At 28.3% G+C, this 18045-nt stretch overlaps 1 protein-coding gene across 2 annotated transcripts in view; it reads right to left on the bottom strand.

The window, feature by feature from the left end:
* Positions 1-574: 574 nt before the first annotated feature.
* The window catches only part of LOC129959531 (prickle planar cell polarity protein 3-like), a 206575-nt gene continuing 189104 nt past the window's right edge, over positions 575-18045 (bottom strand). For both annotated transcript variants that reach the window (XM_056072406.1, XM_056072408.1), the window contains exons 7-10: positions 14761-14935; positions 13352-13521; positions 7828-8014; positions 575-1290 (exon numbers count right to left, since the gene is read on the bottom strand). In XM_056072406.1, the coding sequence (XP_055928381.1) occupies positions 1133-1290; positions 7828-8014; positions 13352-13521; positions 14761-14935 (690 nt within the window). In that variant the 3' untranslated portion in view covers positions 575-1132. The remainder of the gene's footprint in view (positions 1291-7827; positions 8015-13351; positions 13522-14760; positions 14936-18045) is intronic.

Raw genomic sequence — 18045 nt, 5'->3', positions numbered from 1 at the left:
AGATGTAAAAAATGGATGCTCGTATTTTGCATTATTTTACTGAATAAAAATATTTCAAATACAATTCGACAAAGTAATATGCAGCTTAAAGAAAGATCCAAAATTTTTAATACATAATTGGACAATAACAATGCGAGTATAAATATATTATGATAAGTAAGATTCTGAAATAAGAAATTTTTAGTTTTTTTTTACTTTAGCAATAAGATCAATATCAATAAATACATATACTAATAAACCAATTATTTTTGCAAAATACAACAGTAAAAAAAATTTAATTTTCATTTTTGTTGGCCATGTCTCTATTTTAGTCTTGGTAGAACTGAAACGCTATTTAAAAAATGGAAATATTTTTAAATCTAATTTTTCTCAATTATTAGTTCCTTTTCCTTTCAGAAATTATCTTTTAAAAATGAAAAATTAAATTAAAATTCTATTTTTAAAATTTTTTTATTCCAGATTTAGTAATTTCATCATTGGGTGACTGTGTCTGGAATAATAATGGTAATATAATATTTGATATTTGATCAGAATATTTGACGATTTCTGAAGTGAAATAATTAGCCGCATTAAAAAGGAGGAAGAAAAAATTTCAAGGAAAATTACAGAATTTCTAGTTTCAGAATCAGTTTAATACATGTTCACATATTAAGAATTATCTACACAATTCACGTATAGCAGGACATATTTGTTCTTGAACAGAATATCCAATTTGTTCAGCAAAGGCATTTAAGTACGATAACATGCTACTTTACATTTCATGCTCATTTAAGTAATGTATCGGATTAAGGCTATGCATTGTTCAGCACTAATCAATCAAACAAACAGATAGAGGTTTGCTTACACTTTGTATGTTGGAAAGTTGTTAATGCTGGTTTAGTGAGAGAACTTAATATTTCTGCATTAAAAAATATATCAAAATTTTAGAAACAACTTATTTCCTTTTAATGCTTTTAGAAGATCTGTACAAAGCATATTTTAGCACCAGCAACGGCAGTTAAAAATCAGGAATAATACAGCAAAGCTGAAAACACAGCACGGTCACCCAGATTAAATTTAGCAGCAATATTTATTCTTTGATAGATGTTTCTGGAAATCCGAGCAGTCCAAGCTAGATTTCTAAAGCTGGAGTTTACATGAGCCTCTGCTTGGCACATTCAGGACACACGATTTCGGGACCATCGGTAATGAAGCCTTTTCCCACCAAAGAGGCTTTACATGCAACACAAATAAAGCAATCATTATGCCAAGTACGATCTTCAAAGGAGATGAATCGAGTGCCACCAATTCCTAAAATAAAGAACACAAATCAGTATTTTGGATTTCTTTGATTCTAAACTTTTAACATTCACTCAATATTTGAAAGAAGCATTTGCAATTCTAGATCAATAAAATTATAATCACTAATGCATGTTATGTAGCACAAATTTAAACATAACAGTTTTCCTAAATGTTTCCATAATGGAACTAGAAAACCTCCTCAACATATGCTCACAATTGCATATTTCTGTACTGTATATATCGTTCATATTAAATTGTAAGTAATGAAAAATTTCATAATAAATTATTTATAAAGTTTTTTTGTAGTTTAATCAATATTAAAACAATTTAAATAATATGATTATAAATTATTTTTAAGCATTTTCATGAATTAAAATAAGAAAAGGAACCAAGTATAACTGGTAAAATGACAAAAGAATCATTCCATCAGCATTTTTAAACAAAATACGAAATATCACAAGAATGAATTTTCATATAGTATGCTCGCATAAATGACCTTACCATTATCAGTTATTACTTAATAAAAAAAAAGTAAAATGAAATTTTTTCCAACTATCGATCATCAATAATAAAACCTCCAATTTTCATAAAAGTGCTGTTCTGAAATAAAATAATTTAAATATGAAATAAAAAATGATAAAGTATGTTTCGAAAAAAAACACCAATTATCTTGTTCTTAATCTGTTATTCTTTAAATAATTATTAATCTGATTTTGAATAATGAGAGAATACTCCAATAACCAACAGATTGTTAAAGTTATATCTCAGTTGACAGCAATGTCAACTATAATGAAACGTTCATTATAAGCTAGGTGCAAATATGTTTACCGAGAGACTCTCCTTTCATTAAAATTCACTAAAGATATTACTAAATATGCAACCTTTTTCGTAGATATATTTGAAATGAAAGTTAATAATTTTTTTAATTTATATTTTTATCTTGAAAGTCTAAATAAGCTGTTTCATTTTTATTTATATACAGCAAATTTATTGCGTTCAATATTTAATACTTTCAGAGTAGTTAAGTCGGTTAAGCAAATCTTCGAAAGAAAAATTTATCTCCCATTTATTTCACAGATTTTTTCCCCGAAGAATTTTCATCAAAGTAAACCACTTAAGACGAATTCTATGAAAAAAAAATATTCATTTTATATTCTTATATATAAGAGAAGGTCAAAAATGAATTTTATTTAACTGATCATACTAATATAAGAAATTAAAAAATTAAAATATTCAGGATACTAGTAATTAATATCAATCAGATCTAGTTCCCCTCTAAAGATCTCTCTCCAAATCTATATTGAAATTAATGATCATAACCAGTAAACCAAAACGCAGCTTTCCTAAAAAACGTTTGTATTATCTTTGAGATTCAACACAGATGTTTTTTAAAATTACCATACCTAGGGTAAATCAAATTCGCAAATGTACAGGTTACTTAAAACTAAATTATATATTTAATAGAGTTGAAGTGCTATGTGCCTACATTTTAATGAAATGTCTGAAAAATATTCAAGCCTTAAAATGCATTGACAACTAAGAGAACAAAAATTCAGTACCTTTTGTTTTAAGAAAGATTAATATTCTCAAAGGCGCAACTTAAAATTGCTAAATATACAAAAAAAAAAAAAAAAAAAAAAAAATGTTACATTATCTTACCATTAGAGTGACATGTTGTTGAATGATTTGCTAAACCAACTTTTCCACTTCTATAACATATTTGTATGCAGGAAAAGATTGCAATATATCCTAGCGCGATTTTCTTGCTTAGCCCCATCAAGACAGCTTTGCAGCGCTCATCAAGAACGAAAAGTTTAGAAAAATCAGATACCATCTTGTGTTCTTTCTTCATCCAGTGATGTAAAATGTTTTGGGAAAAAAATTACAAATATATCCTTGAAATTTCCCGATGTTTCAGAACAATTGGAACTTGCACGAACGACAGCCTTTTTATTATGATTTTATTTTTGTTGAATATTATCAAATATAAATTCAATTTCCTAAAAGTCATTTTTTTAAAAACAAACTTCATGAATAAAACTGAATGATTTATACTAATATCATTAATTTGAAAAATGCAAAATACTTCATATATGTTAATAAAACTAAACAATTTTTAAAAATTAAAACTAGGCAAATTATGGTATTAATAAAATTACGCAAATATAATATATAACGAAAATGCCATTCGTCGATTTGTAGGAAAATAATTAACCGAATGAAAATTCTTATCCAATGAAATAAAATTCTTAGGAATATGAAAGCGTCATTCCGATGCAATGTTTTTAAATATGCATCAACACTTATTGAAATACGGCATATTAGCAAAAATAATTTGTGTTTGTTATGGTTATATCAGATTTCATAGACAACAATTTTTGTTTCGTCTAAAACGTGGATTTGATGCTTGTTAAGGACCGAATTTCACTATTTTACATGTTCCATTAATTTTGATATTAATATCGATATCAATTCAGATTGTAAAAAATGTCTGCATTGCTTAAGTGACAATAAGCAATTACTTTGTGTTTTTTCCAGAATTCTTGTATGTTTTATTTTTCGTATTCTTGTTAATGCTTACTTGATAATTTGAAGTGAAAATAAAGTGATAGCTGTCCATGAAGGAAGCTTTGTTAATTTAAGTTTGATTTTGTTGCAAATATTATCTACCGTAGTTACAGTGATGATTTAAGGGCTTTATTACAATGCAAGATTCTACTTAGAACAATTAATAGTAGTATGGATATACATTTGCAGGTTTAAAACCTTTAGTATCTGGGATTTTAATTTTGAAAAACTAAGACGATCAATGATTTTTTTGTGCCTGCTTTAATAATGCTTTTGAGGATTTTTTCATTCTAACGAAACTTTTTCCTTTGACTAAAATTATTTTCACTCAGATTAATAACTAACTTTATTATTGCTTATCTTATTGAAAAATATACCTATTTCTTCATAATGTGCATTCTAGTTAAAAAAAATTTCTTTCAAAAAATTATTCTTATCAAAAACTCTTCCATCTTTAGAACGATTTTGAGTTTATTTCTTTGTCCCATTCTATTACGAAAATATTCGCTTCATATGAAAGATATTCTTGCGTTTTCAATATTTTTAAAATTTGCGCAACGTTCTGCTGAAAAGAAAGTACTCTTACAGAAGATAACTCAGATGTAATGGCCACGCACAGTTTTGTTGACATCATCTGTGAACATCTGAATTGAAGATATTTTCTGTTTCGCGTGCTTGCAAATGTTAAGAATATTCACACTTTACCATTTGACAAAGTGGGAAAATTTAAAACAAGAACTAACAAATAATGAGTTAAAAGAAAATCAAAATTAAAGTTGGTGAATTAGAAATGCTTCTGGAATGAACTTCAATTCTATAGCCTACAAGAGAAGTATTCTCTTACATACATCTTAAAGTACATACATCTTGAATAAAATATTTTCTTTATTTCTGCTCATTCGAATATCAGAAACTCTGAAAATTTAGTTAGCGAAAGAAACGGATTAAAGACCGCAGTAGTTCTATGTCTGAAAAATCGAATTTTTCTTAGTATTGTGTGAGAACAAGTTTCCTCGATTTCTGATACATTAATATATAGAAAAACTATCTTCATAGCAATCTTTTCGTCATCCCTCAGACATGATGGAACTAAGAGCACAGAGCCGCATTGGAAATGAAATTGAAATGATTACAAAATATAATATTTAGCCCGATTTCAAGATATATTTAGTTTTTTGAGAGATAATAATTAGACCATTAAGATATCCATATTTCAATTATATGAGGTTCGGTTCTTCATGACTGAGTGCTTTTATTTCTTTAAACACAAGAATCAATAAAACATCATGGATTTAAAATTTAAACACGACAAACAAAAGTTTATGAAGAACAAAGTTGGTATAACAGAAAAAATGTTGTATTACAGAATAGAAATAGACGATTTTGGTTATAATAGGTAAAACATATTTCATTAAAAGAAGGGAAAATACAAAATTTTCGGGTAAATAACATCTGTGAACAAAGCTTTCTTTCAACATATTTTGCTGTAAGTGAAATATGTCTAAATTACAAAATAAGTTCAATTACTTCCATCAGCTTTTATAACCTCTTCCCATTTATGATTATTTTTTAAACTATCATGTAATGACTATGTTCACACTGAATCTCAAACATTGATCACTAAAAGTAATATAACTTTACAGTTCGCATAGTTTTACAACGATTTAAACTCTAAATATTTAATGAAAAATTAAAAGTGAAAATTATAGTAATATATTGCTGTAAGAAAAAATTAAAAATGATCTCAATGTACAGGGTATCCATAATTAATCGACCCTAAAGACGAAATTATTGTTCAAAAAGTTACAAAATTCTGTATAGGACACAATGATTAGATGGGAATTTGAGATTAACTAGGCACGAGTTTCCTTTCTAAATTTTTCTTCGCTTGCACAAGGAACTGCGAAGCACAAGATCCCTTAACGAGATGTTATTCATTAATTGCACTCGATCCGAAACTTGTTCGATAACTAATTTTTGAACAAAAGATTTAAACAAACAAACACAAAACTGAAAATTTTTATCCACGTCATGCAGCAACTTTTATAAAACCTAGAAATTTTCGCGGAGATTTTATTTTCAATGTGCTCGATATTGTTAATCAGCATGTTGTTACATTTATCAGATAGAGCTTTGTTAATTAAATTGTTTTACCAACAATAATTCCGTAGTAGTTACTCAGCGGAAATATCGTCTTTGAAGAGAACGTGAATAAGGTCCACTGACTCTCAAAAATCTTCGATTAATAGTTGCCAAATTTAAAGAAACAGATCCGTTTACTTTTCATTCTGGAAGAGGAAGATAACCTGTTTCCGCAGAAGCAACAAAGAAAGTTGCACTTCATGTGAAAGAAGACAAAGCTTCCAATGTACAGACTAGTAATAAGTGTCCATAGTGCGGCAAAAGAATTAGACGTGTCCCATTCAACTATCTAAAAAAACATACGGAGTATCCTCCGGTATTATCTGTACAATATTTTTCCTTCATGGTTTCGAAACTCGACGTTGGTTCTTAATTCAGTTTCTTATTAGTTTTAAGGTTGATTAAAAATGGCTTTGAAATAACTTCTGAATAGGCGAAGAACACTTTTATTTGGATGGTCCAGTAAATACACACAGCTGCTGAATTTGAGAAAAAGAAAATCGCATTCAAGCTACAAGTTCCGTTGCAATCAGCAAAAGTAAAGGCGTTGTCTGGGTTTACTGCATCATTTATTCTTGGCCGTATTTCGAGGAATTATGTGCTAAAGGTAAAGTAATGCTCGATCACTGGGCAGCGATATGCATTGTTGTTACAGAATAGAACTGCTCCGGATCTGCAAGCACAAATTTTATGGAGTTACATACGAGTTGGAGCTCCTTCACATATTAGCTTTTGTGAGCCACCACTTTCATGATCTGTGAACTCCCCGATCTTCAGATGAAAATCCATGTGACTTTTGACTTTGGGGGCATTTGAAACATCTGGCTAAGCCAAGATAATCCACGAAATTTACCGAATCTTAAAGTCAGTATTTCAAGGCATGTTCGTAACCTTAACCAGAACACGCTGTGGTCAACTATGGAACATTCCATGATGAAGGCCATCACGTTGAATATGTTTTATAGTAATAAAACTTGTCAAGTATCGTAAATGTATGCTACGTGTGTAATTGAAAAAAGACACGCCCTAACTTGCCAAAATTTTGATTTGATTTTTACTTCTCTCAAACGAATTTCTATCTTTTCATTAGGTTCTATACAAAAATTCATAACTTTTTGAGCAATAGTTTTGTCTGTAAATAACTTTTAAATATGGATACTGTGTATATATAAATTCCAGATTTATTAGTAAAATAAATTACACATCTGAAAGTTTTCATACACCAAAATTTAAATGGAAATATTTTTTTATTTTTATTTTAACGAACACAAGCGAGAAATATTATGCTAGCAATATTATATATATATATATAAGATTTTGTATAATCAAAATAAAATGAAAAAATATTGAAAATCTTACCTAATATAACATAAAAATATTGGATATCTTACCTTCATTTTCACAAGTGAGCCCACAAATGAACAAAAAATGAATTTAAGAAAGAAAAGAACTTACCCATAACAGAGATGACCATTTATAGACATGTAAAGTCTTCATGTGCAATACAATGAAAAATAAATTGTATATACTTGCTCGAAATGATGTATGGTAATAAAAACTACGAAGGATCTCATAACTTTCAAAGAGACCAGGCATCAGAATTATAGTTGAAAAATTGCAATGAAATTTAATGTAACATGGATATTTCAATCTTTTGTTTTACTTTTTCAGTTGCTTAAAAAAACAGAACATGATTGCTAAGTAAGAGATTTCCGATGAAGAGAATTTCCGAGATAATAATATGAAATGTACATCAATAAAATAAAATTAAAATAAATATATAAAATTCGTATCATGTTAAAATAAGAAAAATAGAAGAAAAGAACTGAAGTATACCAGTAATAGGCTTAGTGCATGATACACATTTCTTGGCAAAAAGATCACCAAAGCATTCAGCACAATAAGGTTTGTCATCTCTTGATGTGAAACGCTGCCCAGCAAGACATTTATTACACTGAGTACAGCAAAAGCATTCTTTGTGCCATGGTTCATTGCGATATGTTACACCACCACTTGTAATAATCTATGAAAAAGGAATTTTACATTTAATTTTCTCATAATTAAACATACATTTTAAAATGTAAAAACAAACGCATCACTTAGGGAAAAAAAATTAATGACTGTTCAAGAAAATGATGAACAGAATGCAATGGCTAAATTTTCCTAATAATGTTCTTTTCACCTCCTTCAAACACAAGGTAGACGAGAAAACGTAATATGAGGTAACTTTATGGGCAACAAAAACAAAAGAAAAATTCGTTAAACTAAACTAAATTAAATTAAATTATTCAAAAACACTCAAGTAACAGTTTAAAAATTAAAATTGCAATTTATAAAAAATTATGAGTTTAATCATTATCTTATGCATGACAGATTCATTTAGACCTTCAGTTGAAAGGATATTTACTTCTTATATGCGATAATTAAGAAAATGTGAATTATTTTACAAGCATTTGTGAGGTAGAAAACAATTGACATTATTATTACTTGAATGACGAATCAATTCATTCTAAATTTTTACCTTAAAAAGTAAGGGCATATTATGAACAGTAGCGGAAAAAAAAGAAAAAAAGGAGCCACCCGATTTTATTTTGGCATTGTTCATCGTACAATCATTAAAAAAATGTATCACTTGAATACACTTAATGCACTTTTAAACATTTTTCAATTAAAAATTTCGTAAGAGACCATCTATATGTTGAAAAACTTCAAAATTTCCAATGGTAACACCCATTTTTATCAACTTTTAGAACTACATAGAAAGTTATTAAAAAAAACCCAAGTTTAATTAGTTTAGGCCAATTCGTTTCGAAATTCTAAACTAAGAATATTTTGATTTCCTAATGTTAAAATTAAATTTTAAATTTTTATTCATATCTTTCATTTATAAATTTATTGGCGTAAACTCTTTTTGTCATGAAAATGTACGGCATTCCTGCATTTTGTGTACATATTTAACATGAGAAAGTAATTTTTAATATTTAAAAAAAATTACAAAATTAGAGTTAAAAAATATTTAAATTGCAACATATTTAAATTTTGGCATAAATCGAAGAATAAAACCATTTTATTGGGACATGCAAATTTCAGTTCATTCCTACGAGTAGTTTCCCGGTCATATTTAGTTTATTATTATTATTATTATTATTGCTCCTAAAACGATGCATTTAGTGGTGCATACACAAATTTCAGAATATCAACAGCTCTTTATTTGACATTGAAATGCTGCTGCTCATGGATTCCTTGAAACATCATTTTCTGCATTGTTGTAATATAAAAATATATTTGAAAAATTCGTCAGCGGCAAAAAATATATAATCAGAGTAAAAAACAATTCTATTACTATAATATTTTATTATCAGTCGGTACTTTTAAATGTGGTCGATAATTTACTTGTAATGAGCTAGAATTTTTACTTGTCAGCTCATACAATGTCACTTTCAGAATATAAAAAAATCCAGAAAAATGGCAATTTTATTTCGTAATTATTACTTTATAGGAGTTAACTATTTAATTTTACAAATATCCTGAAAAATTATTTCTTTTAATAATTTATGGATAAAAAACTCCATATTTTCTAACAAGAAAATGGACATCTGTGTTTGTTTAAATTTACTAATTTTTATTTGGGTACAGTAATTCTTACACAGTTCTCAAATTTCATAAGATTAATGTGCCATAATCGCAATTATTGTATATAATCACAAATGGAATAAAAAAATTCAGACATCAAGACATTATTTATTACACATTTAATACTGATATTTTATACTAATGTATATAATTGTAATAATATATTATTACAATTTATAATTCTTTTTTATTGATTTTATTAATCCATTTAATACATTTGATTGATAAATTTAAAATTTTCAATCCTAGTTTAATTAAATTAAGTTCTGTTTAAGCAAATATGTTCTAATATAAATTTTCGATTATTCAACTGGTTACTTCTTAAAGACATCCAAATGAATAATTATTCTTATAGTTATATATAATTATCCTTAGTTACAGTGGCGTTCAAAAGTATTCATACTCAGAATTTTGATGAACTTAGCGTTTTAGAGTACTTTATCTATTACATTATGCCCAAAAACACAAATGTCACGGTTGAAATTTTTCATTTTTGTATAATTCCATAAAAAAAAAATCTGTAATATTATTGCTGAAAAAAGTTTAAAAAATGTGTGATTAACAAAATTTGTGCGCCAAAGCTATTCGTACACTCTATAAATGTTCTAAAAATTAAATTATCATTTTTAATACTTTGTAGAATATCTAAGCATTATTTATTGCTTTCATTCGATTTGGCATTGAATCTATTAACTTCTTTGTAATATCCGGTGAAATCATTGCTCATTCTTCAAAGACAACGGCTTTCAATTGATTTTTATTTTTTATGTACCGATTTTTCTCATCTAAAATACTCCAAAAATGTTCAATAGAACTCATGTCGGGTGATCGTGGAAATGTGTTAAGTCTTTGGGGGGTATTATATAATACCCAGAGCTTAGCGTTATGAGTTGTATGCTTGGGCTCGTAATCTTGTTGAAATATGTAGTTATTTTGTAGACCCAATTGTGCAGTGCTAGAATTTAAATTATTTTTCAGAATGCCAATGTACATTTTATGATCCATAATTCTATCAATGATGTGCAAATTACCCACACCATGTGAGTTCATACACTCCCAAACTAGAATGTTACCACCGCCATGATTTACTGTTGCATTCAGATTTACGGTTGTAGCTCTGCATTCTTTTTACGCCACACTATTTGTCTGCCATCTAAACCAAACACGTTGTATTTGCTTTCATTCGAGAATATAACTCTTTCCAAAAGTCAGAATTTTTATTAACATGTTTTAGCGAATAACAAACGGTGTTTTTTTTCAGTTAAGTTTTGATACAAAAAACTTTTTTCTAGATACTCAGCTATGGAACCATTAAAAGTGCGGATTACAGTACTTTCCGAGATCGAAATTCCTTGGTGGAGGAGCTCTGCTTTAATTCCTGGATCATTCACTCTCGGATTTTTTTAATCGATCATACGAGTAAACGTCTGTGTTTACCAGTGAGTAGCTTTGGGTTCCCACTTCGTGGCAACGAGTTTGCGAGCTTTAATGAATTAATAAACAATAGAATAAAGCTAGCCCTTCAGTAAAAGAAAGAAGAAAACAACAACAGGTTAATCCTGCAGATGATATTTGACGCGCAAATTATCTCAATTTTATTGGTTTACAAAGTGAAATGTGGATGTACGAATACTTCTGAAGCACAAGATTAGCGGTGAGTTTCAATTTGTTCTTCTAATGAGCAATTCATTATGATCATATTTTATGGTTCCCCACCCTCTCAAAAATAGGAATAATTTTCACAACTATTTGAATGACATTAACGTCTTTAAAAAAGTTCTATTAGTTACTATACAATTTCAATTTTTATATATTTTTGTTGTGAATAATTTAAGTGTACAAATACTTGTGACTGTCACTATATATATAATAATTCTTGTAACTATACCGCTTTCAAATTTCTATTCATGTAAGAAGCAGTAAGATATGTGATGAATTTTAACTTAAAAAAGTTCTACAATAATAGGAAATAAAGATATGAATGAACATTTATAGTGATATTCAGCAATTTGTTTTTCACGTCTGCAACACGAATATATTCTATATATACGGCTTCGCACATTTAAATTTTTGGCAAACAAAAAGCATTTTCTTAAAATACTAAATTGTGTAAAGCATAAAAAAAAAAAAAAAAAAAAAAACTGCTTAACATTTATCAGTGAAGGAAATGCACTACTTTTTTTATGGTTGTAAAATAAAACGGTGTAATTTAGTAGAAATGTTTTTGAAAAGTTGACTGAAGTACTGAAATAATGAAATAAAGAGAATATTTTTTATATAAACAGATCTGCAAGAATAAAATGAGTATTCTTAGACATTCCTCAGTTGATGCTGTTGACCACAGATGTAAAAGTTATAAAAATTAATCTATGATAGAAAGGTGAAAGTACTATGAAACTGAGGTTTTAATTTCAATTTTTATTCTTCTATTTATACATCATTAGTAATCATTAAGTTCGAAAGCTCTTGCTCAACAGGAATTTCCTATTTTCAGCGACTTACTTTTTGCTGTTGAGTATATGTGCAGCTAGAAAATCATAAGAAGATGGATTAGCATAGATGTTTTAAATAAAAGAAGTTTATTGTTCTTTTCTTGCTCATTATTCGACTACTCCGACCCGCCCTGAAGCATATGGGGAAAGTGTGAATGATTGGACTCTGCGACAATACTGGCGGGAACTAAGGCTGAATTTTAAGGGTCATCAGCGGCCACGGTAGAGTCCTTCCTATAAGAAGCACGTCCCTTAACCGGTAGGTCATAGTCATCCCAGTATCTGATGTGTCCCCCTGAGGGGGATTGTCCTTTTCTTGGTTTTGATTTTTCTCTCTTTTATATCGATATTTAGATATGATTTAATTCATTGCCTGAGTTTTTTATTTGGCGCCATGTCATCTCTTTCATATCAATACAGTTAATTCTGGTATTTTTGAACAGATTACATTAGATCCTGTTTCAAATTTCCGTTCTGATTCAAGGTTTTGAACAGATTCACATTACGATGGAATATAATAAAATATTTATCAAAATATGTTGTAATATTACAAAAAATACTATAAATAGTTACAAGAATACAACTATTGCATTATTATTTAAATAACAATAATTTTATAATCACCCTTTGGTTTAGGACATTCATGTTTCATGCTACAGGTACTGTTCTGAACAACAGTTGGGATGACAAAGTAACTCATCGATGAAAAGCTGATTAATTGGAATGAGAATTTTCGAAATTTGATGAAGTAAAAATATCAAATCTTTTCTTTGATCAGCTACATGAGCAGGGTGTTTTGCAGTTTAAAAAACTATCTAATTTACCTCAAAGAACTTCAATAACTCAAAGTTGTAGCAATGATTCGATTTACATTCGGCAAATAAATATAGTAGTTAGAAAATAGCAAATCTAGAAAAAGAGCATTCTAATATTTATGCAATTATATTTAACTCATTGAAAACTTGTACTACGCTGGAATGCCTGACATCTGAAATTCAAACCGATATTTTTGCTATCACTTAATTATAGCAGAGAAGGAGGTAACCTAATTAGATAGCGGATGTGAACAACAAGTATGTCACGCGGAGACAGCGTATTACTGTTTCGCTAAAATACTTTTTAACTGCATATTAAAATCTTTAAAGTTTTCTTAAATCGCAGCACATTTTATTTAATAAATATCAACAATGAAGGTTACATCAAAAATGTCATACTTTCAAAAAGGAATTTCTTACCTTTTGGCATTTAATACATCTAGTGGCGAACTTTTCTTCGTAACATGTTGTGCAGTAAATATCATTATCACGAGGGATAAAGCTTTTTGTGCCGATGGGTTTTTGACAAGTACAACAACAGAAACACTGATCATGCCACTGATGGCCTTTGTATTCCATTTTTTTGGTACCTGAAAAGAAATAAAACCTTCATTGATTTCGTGGCTAGAAAAAATAGTACCTACAGACTACAATTTTTAACAATACGTAAGACAATACAATACATAAAGAATTCCACCATATCTAAACGTTTTAGAAAGATATAAGTTTAATTTACTATTACTTGAACGCTGCAAAATACCCTTATTTAAATCGTATTAATAATCTTTTTGCTATTCAATGCTGAGTCATATGAAGAATACTGAAATTATAAAAAAATAAAATATATTAATACCAGATTTAAAAAAAAAAAACAGATTTCAAACTAATTTCAGCGCAATATCCTTTTCTCATTTCCAAAAATTCAAATAAAATACAGAAAAGGGTTGTAATTTAAAGCTATCGATTTTAATCGTTTGTTAGTAAAAAATTAGTGTTCATTTTCATTATATTTTCTATTCATGATCATAGTTCCACTCAGTCTTTCATAATCTACAATTATAAGATCTCATGTAAATAATCCCTCTTTACAATACATTATTGTGAAAATAAATTAAAGGATCAGAGACTTCAGGGCTTTCGAAACAAAAAAAGAAACAGGAATTCTTACTTTATGTAATAACAGGGAATTATTGCTATGGAAAGTTCCACAGAATTCTTTGAGCTACTTTACCGAATAATTACACAATATGGTATATTTTGTGACAATAAAGACAAGAGAGTATGTATTATGGACGTCTTCTTTACCAATTGGAAATAAAATTAGAAATTGATTTACAATTTATTCGTATCTAAAAAAATTTGACCACATATCAAATTTTATTTACTTAAATCTTTGAGTTAATGAGCAATCGCATTCACATATATCTACAAACGGTCAATGGATATTTTCCAAAATATGATACAGTTTTACAATGTTAATGATAAAAATATATGCTAAATATCTTGCTCTCGGCGTTTTTGAGTAATTCTGTTCACTTGACTCTGGATGAATAGGCAGACTTGCCCCAAACGAATTGCATGCAAAATTGAACCTAAATATACTATTTCGGAGTACAGAGAGCATAACAAATTTCATGTGCTAAGCTCATTGCATTTATGAATTACTGTTTTCACAGACAGGCATCTTTACAAAAATGCTATTTTCGGACTCGACGAAGTCCATATCCCGGTATATAATATTTTGACGACTCCAATGCTTTCCCTTTGGATGTTTCATATACCAGAAAGGGAAAAAAGAAAAACTGAAATGATTGTTCGAATCAACTTACCAGCCTTGAAAACTTCATTACATCCATCACATCGAGTGGCGAAAGACGCATCATAGCAATTTGCACAATACACTTTCTCGGCTTTCGATCCGAAGGGCTTATCGACGAGGGACACTCGACACTTATTACACAAGAAACATTTTTCGTGCCAGTGCTTTTCTTTGTAAGATAAATCCTGAAATAAAGAAAGTTTTATCACTTTCTACTTTTTGGTATATGAAACGAAAACAAATTATTTCCCACATTTTCATTTGAAAAAACGGATGATTGAGACATTGTCGACTGAAAGGATTCTAGTGGAAATTGATTGGAACCAAATTGATGCAATGTTAAATATTTTTGTAACATCTTTTGATTTTCTACAAAAAAGAAAAAAACTATTAATCTAATTTCTAATCTCATATCCCTCATAAATAGAGGTGTATTTTTATCGAAATCTGAAGGAATCTGATTTATCATAAATTGTTTACAATGATTTAGGAAGTTACATGGCTTGTCCGTGAAATTGTAATTATATCACATGGTAGAAAATAATTAATGACTGAGTAGATACGTTCGGGACTATGTCAATGATTATTTACAGCCTCATTGCTAATTGCACGAAATAAAAATGATGCATAAGCAAATCTATTGAATAAAATACTGATTTTACATTGTCTTAGGTGGAATTTTTCAATTAATAATTCCATTTTTAAAGTTCAAATCGAATGAATGAGAGATTAGCAACAAAAATGATGCATCATGTTTACTTCCAGTAGTATAATTTCAAGGGCTATTTTCTGGAGAATCTCGAAATTTTGAACTGTAGTCCATGAATTCTAGAATTAAAGTGTCGAGAGGTAATGAACAAAAACAAGTTTTAAAAAAAACTTTAAAAATACACTTTTATTGGTGCACAAAATATACATTTTATTTTAATTATATTTTATTTCTTAGTTTCATTATTATAAATATTATGCAATCCTGAAATCATATTTTTCCTTAATTTCAATATTGCGTAGCTACTTTCGAATGGAATCAAATTTAATTAAATAAATTGACTGATTGATGTTCAGAAACTATTAAAATAGTATATTGTCGAGGAGAATGCAGAGCACAAAATTTCAACACAGCGAATTACATTCAGCACAAAATTTCAGTAAAGAGAAGAAATTTCAAAATTTTAACATATCAAGGTTTCAATGAATAATCGATTTCAAAATTTCGTTTTTACAAAAAGAAAGCAAGTTAAATAAGAGTGTATCAAAAGCTTTATTTAGATACTGGCAAAATATGCTCAAGAATTAAAAAAAAAAAAAAAGGGAAAATCTGAGTGATCAAAACTGCCGTTTTTTCGACTAGGCAAATTAGACAGCTGCTTACAGCCGCAGGCCTGAGGAGGCCACAAGCAGGTCGGTTAAAATAGCCAAGCTGCTAAATAAAAAAAAATTGATAAAAATTATAAATTCGATGATTTACAAAATATTAGGACTACTGTGTGTGTTAACATTTAATTATCAAAATCATTAGTAAATAAAGTATATCTATTATGTATAATATATTTGAATATTAGTTAGTCACTTAACAGGTAATTCTATATTTTATTGGGCAAATCAAATCCAATAATTTTTTAATTCGATATTTCTTTGATGTTTATCATTTCAACATAATCTGTAATTATAATTAAGTACTTTTATTTGTCAGAATGGAAATCATTTTAACAAATATTTATTATTAATTTTTCAAAAACTTTAATAATTTAATCTTTTTTTCCTATAATATACATATTAAAGAATAAATAAAGCCATAATATTTTTTTGAAAATAAATAAAAATTAAAAAAATATAAAAAAAATAAAATATTAAGTTGATTAAGTTAAAATTGTGTTGAATAGCGAAACACAGTTGATCACTTATTAAAAGAGGGATTTCATAATGTGCTCAGCCTAGGGTAGAAAAAAAACTTCAATCAGCTTTTGTGCCTCTGTGTTTTACTGAAACCACAATCTTTTTTCTGAATCCTGAAATTTGCTGGATTTCAAACTGATATGATTTGAATGTATTAGGAAGCAGTATATAATAGGCCAAAGAAAAAAAAATTATGTTTCGAATATCGAATTCTAATAATGCTCAAAAGTTGTATCTATGCATTCTAATTGATCGAAAAATACTGAAAAAAAAATGTTCTTTGAATTTTATGCTTGCACAAAGGGTATAAAATTTTGAAACGAATACCACCAAAATACTTCATTTGTCTGATAACAAAAAAATTATATTTACAAACCATGCGCTGCATTTTGAACTTAAACAAAACCCCAAATATTTCAGAATTGAGATTTTTATTATTTTACACATTGATGCACTGTGATATTTTAAATTATAAAAATCCATCACTTTGGATGATTCATTAATATTAGTAATATTATACAATCTATTTTGATAAGAGAGCATAATTTTGCAGCTCTTCATAATTTTTTATGAAATGACCCATAAATCGCCACTAGGAAATGGTAATCATTTGAGTTAGTTATTCAACTATTAAACTTTGTTTCTCTAATCAAAGATATGACCTTAAATTCAGATTTTTTAAAATTAATTTTTGGTACCGTCGATCTTGCGAGCAAATTTAATCTATCTTTTGTTTCCTTGTCCGCATGCGTTTTCTGCAGATTCTGTGATTATTCTGAATTTTAAAAATCAATTTCAGCCTTTTATGATTCAGAACTGAAGAAACTTTCATCACTGGAGAGGTCAACAGTCCCTTGACATCAGAATTGTTAAGGGAATCTTAAAAGTTCTTACAGACTCCTATTTAGAATTCCTGCCATTGTGTAATCCAATTCTTCTATGTATCGTCTTTCATCTATTATTACAGTGAACAAAATATTCACTGAGTGAGGGAAGAACATCTTACATTCAATCACATGATTTATGATTTCTTATGGTTAACGTTATTAAAACACACTTCAAACTATATTTAAGGATCTTAATTCACAGACTGATATTTCTTTATATCGAACCAGAAGAAAATGAGGAAAAGCGATATTAAACACAAACATATAATGAGGTAATCATTGGATCCTTCCGAAGAATGAACAAAGTTGATTTGAGATGTACAAGCTTAACATTTGGAGGTTTTTCATTGCTTTTGTTTCGGTCACGTAGCGAAAAATTGTGCTATCAAGAAAAAATAATTTTTAATTTTAAGAAAATTTAATTTAAGGAAGGTCATCAAACTATCGAATGTGAAAAAGAAAAAAAAATATGTCATATCTTAAAAAGAGACTAAACTAAAGGTAGAATTAAA

The sequence above is a fragment of the Argiope bruennichi genome, chromosome X1, assembly GCF_947563725.1.
Source record: "Argiope bruennichi chromosome X1, qqArgBrue1.1, whole genome shotgun sequence".
Taxonomy (NCBI): Eukaryota; Metazoa; Arthropoda; class Arachnida; order Araneae; family Araneidae; genus Argiope; species Argiope bruennichi.
Note: the sequence above shows the minus strand (reverse complement) of the source record. Positions and strands in the feature narration are given on the sequence as shown.